At 46.8% G+C, this 5337-nt stretch overlaps 1 protein-coding gene across 1 annotated transcript; it reads right to left on the bottom strand.

Annotated features, from left to right (window-relative positions):
- Positions 1 to 2139: 2139 nt before the first annotated feature.
- ZNF648 (zinc finger protein 648) lies at positions 2140 to 5262 on the bottom strand. The gene is made up of 4 exons (XM_005428617.3): positions 5213 to 5262; positions 4931 to 5065; positions 4673 to 4801; positions 2140 to 3975 (listed from the first exon to the last, which is right to left on the bottom strand). Exon 4 carries the CDS (start codon positions 3859 to 3861, stop codon positions 2719 to 2721), a length of 1143 nt encoding a protein of 380 aa, XP_005428674.3. The 5' UTR covers positions 3862 to 3975; positions 4673 to 4801; positions 4931 to 5065; positions 5213 to 5262; the 3' UTR covers positions 2140 to 2718.
- Between the last annotated feature and the right edge of the window lie 75 nt (positions 5263 to 5337).

Here is a 5337-nt window from a genome sequence, read left to right as displayed (position 1 = left end):
TGTGTCTTCCATGGCCTCCTCAGATCCAAATGAGCTAACAGATATTCTGGCCCCTCTGGCCAAAGAAAAATTACTTCTGCTGAAAGCAGACCCTTCAAACCCTCCCTAATGCTGCAGAACAGGTCTATCTGTCCCATATCAGCTACATGTCATGACTGGCCGTGTCTGTTTTAGGCTATCACCCACTCTGACTGACACTGTGAGAGGGTCAGGGTGTAGGAGAGACTTCCAAACCTTTATGTGAATAATGTGAAGTGCAGAAGTGCTGATCTCTGGGTTAAATTAAGCTCCACGGGGTTTCCTGTACCTTGCACAGGAATTGTGGAAGTTTCTTTGAGGCAAGTTCTACACGCTTTTCCCAGAAACTATCATACATTTTAATTACTCCTTTCACACATCCAAGCACTTTATTTGCAAGTCAACCTTCCAGGCAAGTGTCTTTTTAATAACTTTTTAGTTAAGCCTGGTACTTTTCATTTCACTAACCATTGACTCTTCCCATCTAACAGATCTCTGCTCAAAATACTTCCACCATTATGCCAGAGGTACAAATTCCACTGACTGCTAGTACTAAAAAGCAGAATAACTGGATGTTCCCAATTACCTTAACTGCCTAAGCAGAACTGTCACACAACATAAAGGTGTGCATAAGTGGTGCAGTTTAAATGAATATTAAACCACCCTACAGCAGGACCATCCTCATACCCAAAGGAAAAGCAGGATGATGAACAGGGGAGATTGGAGCTGATAACTTTAAAATGGGATTAGAAAATGAGTGTGGAAACGTAATGCATGATAGCCTCTGGAACAGCTTTGTCACTTTGCTGTCTGCCTTTTCTCCAGGTCACTTCAGATGGTGCTGAACAGCACGGTCCCCACAGAGCATCACTGGTGACCGCCCTCTGCAGGTCACTCACCCACAGCCAGCCAGGATTCTTTCCATGCAAAGATCTTTCCTCTCTTCGAGGCTGCACAGCCTTCAGAAAAGACTGAGCTGTTGCTAAGGAGCCCCATCAAAGGCCTTTGCAAACCTAAAACCGAACTGGAGCTTCCTGCAGAGGGGAGTTTGGAGAATTCTCACTCAGGGCCCAGCCATCCCAGAATTACAAACACACCCAGACTACAGAACACATCCCTCAGGGCAGGATGCACACTGGTTCCCTTATCTGGAGATGTCTTTGAGGAATGAAGTGGAAATGATCCATTAGTGACACCAATTAGTCTCCCATGTATAATCAAACTAAAGTTCTGCTGTGAACAGTGGTGGATCTTGATCTGAGCCAAGAACCTGACATCAAACACAACAGAACCCGCTGTGTGACACCTGCTCAGCTGCTGCACAGGTGGGAGGTGCTGAGCTGCCATGTCCCTTTTTATTCTATGAAATATGGAAACAAACAGCACAACCAGTACTTTATATTAAATAACCTGATAATAAATGCAAACATACATTACCCTGGAGCTTCACCTTCATTCTGCTGCACAACCTTCCACTGAAAAGGCAGAAAGCCCTGGAAAGAAATTAATGAAATATGGCAGCTGGTAAGGAAAAAGGAAGCAAAGAAGCAAAACCTTCTGACATGGAAAAGAAATTCAGGCTGCAACTTCAGGACAAACTGGATGCTTCTACCACAGTGGTTAAGAGCAAATTTAAAGTCATTATTAAGTTTCAAAGTTAAAGCCCCATTGCTGACACTGAGGCATTACAGTTACAGCAGTTACAGCCTTGGAGGATTTGTCATCACCTGCCCAAGTCTGCCAGGCTAATTCCTAAGGAAATTTTTCTTCACTAACCATTTGAATCTAAATCAAAGTGAAGAGTCTGACAGACACTTTGGGCAGCACTTGGACACACCATAGAACTTGCTTTTGTTATAGGAAGCTTCCCTATGAGTGAAAACATTTAAATGAAGAAGGCTCCTGTGCAATGAGGAGCAAGAGTGGCTTCAATTTGGCCTTTTGCTCTTTGAATTTTGTGTCCTCAAACATTTCCTTCCACAATACTCAGCTGGTTAGATTTAGTGTGCATGGTTCCGTCAGAGACACAAGTGTCACCCCAAGAGCATGCACGACCATAGCCAAAAAAAAGCTTTCCCCATTATTAACCCATCACTCAAAAGTGCATAAAGTATAGAAACATTCTGAAATACAGCTGGTAACTGTTGTGTTTATTAAGGAACTGGTTTGTAAGTGGAGTTTGTTTTTTTTTTTTTTTTAATAACCAACATGATACTTTCCCTTCCAAATAAAAAGAAGTGTAACAGAAAGAAAAACTCAGCAAAATACAAGGAAAGAAGGGACAGAGAGACAACTCTGGAGTGTTCTAACTTAGTGAGTTAACAGATCTCCAAACCCAGTGTCAAAGAGCCATCATCACACTCATAAGGGCAGGGCCAATTTATCCAGTGAAGTCTCCCAGCCTCTGCTTGCAGATCCTGCCCAAAGCGGATGCATTGCCAGTCCAGCAGAGACAGAGCAAGCACATGCGAGTGTTTTCAGTCTCCTCAAGTCTCCCATTTCATTACTCAGGGGTAATTAGATTATTTTCTCATACAAAGCAGTTTAAAGCCCAGCCGTGCAATCAATTTCCAGAGGTCCCTGTGATGCAGCAATGCTGGGCAGTGGGTCTGGACTGGGCAGAGCACACACCACAGGGTGCTTTTCCAGCCCATCTGAGCAGACCTCATTCAGGTAAAAAGCAACCACAGAGACCCCAAATTAAGGTTTGTCCAACTTGTGTGTGCGCTCATGCCTCCGTAGGGTCCCTGACTCGGTGAAGGAATGCCCACAGAAATTACAGGAGTAGGGCTTCTCTCCAGTGTGGATGCGGTGATGGCGCTGCAGCGATGCCAGCCGGGTGAAGGTCCCTCCACACTCCTCGCAGTAGAAGGGTCGTGCCCCAGAGTGAGTCTGCTGGTGCCTCTTGAGCCTGAGCAGCTGCACAAACGCCATGCCACACTCCTGACACTTGTAGGGCTTGTCCTCCCGGTGGATCACCTTGTGCTTGGACAGCAGATTGGGCTTATCGAAGCCTTTACCGCACGTTGGGCATGCGTAAGGTTTGAAGTCATCCTCCTGAGACTTTGGGTTTGCAGGACAAGCCTGATCTGGGCACTCAGCATTGTGCTGCTGGCCGTGGTGCACCACAGACCAGGGGTTCCTGGCCATGCCGTTGGCCAGGATCACCATGGAGCGCTCGATCTTGTGCACGTTGCGCAGGTGCCTCCAGACGTCGGCCGTGCGGATGAAGCCCTTGTCACACTCGGGGCACTTGTGCGGCCTCTCGCTGGAATGGATCAGCTTGTGCATGCGCAGGTTGGCGGCGCGGGAGAAGCCTTTGGCGCAGATGGGACAGCGGTAGGAGTTCTCCAGCAGGTGAGCTCGCCTGTGCTCCTGCAGCTCGCTCACTCCACGGAAGGAGGAGCCACACTTCTTGCATCGATAGGGCAGAGCTTCCTCGGGGACAGGCTCCAGCTCCTCACCAAGCACATCTCCCAGAGCGGCGCTTCCGTTGTCCTCACGGAGTTTTGTTATCATCCGTGGTTTCCTGGAGTGCTCAGAGGAACAGTGATCTAAATCCTCATCCTCTCTCTGCAGGTGGAAGCTGGTGCTGGAGGGGGGAAACTCCCCAGCTGGGCTCTCACCTTGTTTCTGGCAGTAGGTGTCACAGGTTTCTTTGTCTCCACAGGAAAGCTCCTGCTTTTCTGCAGGTCCAGCAGAGTTTCCAGGAGGATTGCAGGAGTAATTCATGTCCACCTCCTTCTGTGGCCTACAGCTGTGGCCCACCTGCTCTGTGGCCTTTCTGGGATAATTTGAATTCTTGCCCCCTGTGTCACAAATGTTATTCTCACTCACATCCATCCTGTGATGCAAACACTGTGTTCTTCGAAGTTAAAACTCTAGCTCATCATCACCCAGAACTTTTTGTCCTTCATGCTAAGTCCATCTCATTCTCAGCTCTTCTGACAGTCCTCCCTAGAAAATAAAACACCTGTTTCATCAGTGTTTCTTCTGATATTATAAATTTAGAACAGTGAAGGTATTTTTCTGATTCAAAGAAAGGGACAGGCTATTAGATATGCAAAAGAAACAGAATCATCTACTATTAGATATGTAGAAAATATACATTCAGCACATAAAGCATAGACAATGTTCAATAAAGTTAAATCCACTCTCATCAGCCAGCCTTCACTACCAAATACAAACTGATAATTCTGATTTTAAATTTTCCTAAAGATGAGAAATTACAGTATCCCAGAATGGTTTGGGTTGGCAGGGACCTTAAAGACCATCTCATTCCAACCCCCTGCCATGAGCAGGACACCTTCCACTATCCCAGGGTGCTCCAAGCCCCATCCAACCTGGCTTTGAACATTTCCGGGGATGGCCCAGCCACAGTTTCACTGTGCACCTTGTGCCAGGGCCTCACCACCTTCACAGTGAAGAATTTCTTCCTAATAACTAATCTAAATCTCCTCTCTTTTAGTTTAAAAATATTTCCCTTTGTTCTATCTGTGTAAAATGTTGCTCTCCATATTTTCTGTAAAATCCCTTTAAGCACTGGAAGGTGGGATAAGACATCTCTGAATATAAGCATACATATTAATGAACACATATATGTAAAAACATAAATGTTTCTACATTTACACGCGTACATAAATGTAAAACTTGCCTATTTAGTTTCGGCAGGCTTATCAAGTGCAGTGATCAAGGCAGTACAGCGATGTGCATTAAGTGAAAGCTCTTATTCACATTCCAGAAAGGCTGGCTCCATCAGCAGCACAAGCCACGCTTTCTTCTGCTGGAGACATGGAAAACAATCTGGATTAGTCCTCATTAGTCACTGCCTGGAACAGCGTGGCTCGACTCACCCCCCCCCCAGCCATTCCCGACAATTTAATAAGGAGCTGCTAACAGGAGTATTCCTCACCTCCAGCCCTCCAGCTGAGCTCCCGATGCCTTTGGGGCGGGAAAACTTTCTAGGGGATGCTGGCGCTGCTTGGCTTAAGAAAACTCCATAACCACGGCCACCCAGAAATAGGGGGTGTGGAAACCACGACGTGGGCTGAAAAACAATAATATCAACAATAAAATACATACACATACATATATATGTATATATATTTTAAAATAATAATTTTGTTGTTGTTGTTCCAGGCAGTATGACCCCCCAACTTTTCCCGGGTGCCCTTTCCGTGTTCCCCGGCCCTACCTGAGCGCTGCGGGTCCCGGTGCGGCCCCGCGCATCCCCCGCGCATCCCCGCAGCTCCGGCTGCCCTCGGGGAAACGGGACGGTCCGGGGGTGGATGGAGCTGGGGGCTGGCTTTGGGATTTTCA

The sequence above is a fragment of the Geospiza fortis genome, unplaced genomic scaffold (assembly GCF_000277835.1).
Source record: "Geospiza fortis unplaced genomic scaffold, GeoFor_1.0 scaffold506, whole genome shotgun sequence".
Classification (NCBI taxonomy): domain Eukaryota; kingdom Metazoa; phylum Chordata; class Aves; order Passeriformes; family Thraupidae; genus Geospiza; species Geospiza fortis.
This window is presented reverse-complemented; position numbering and strand designations above follow the sequence as displayed.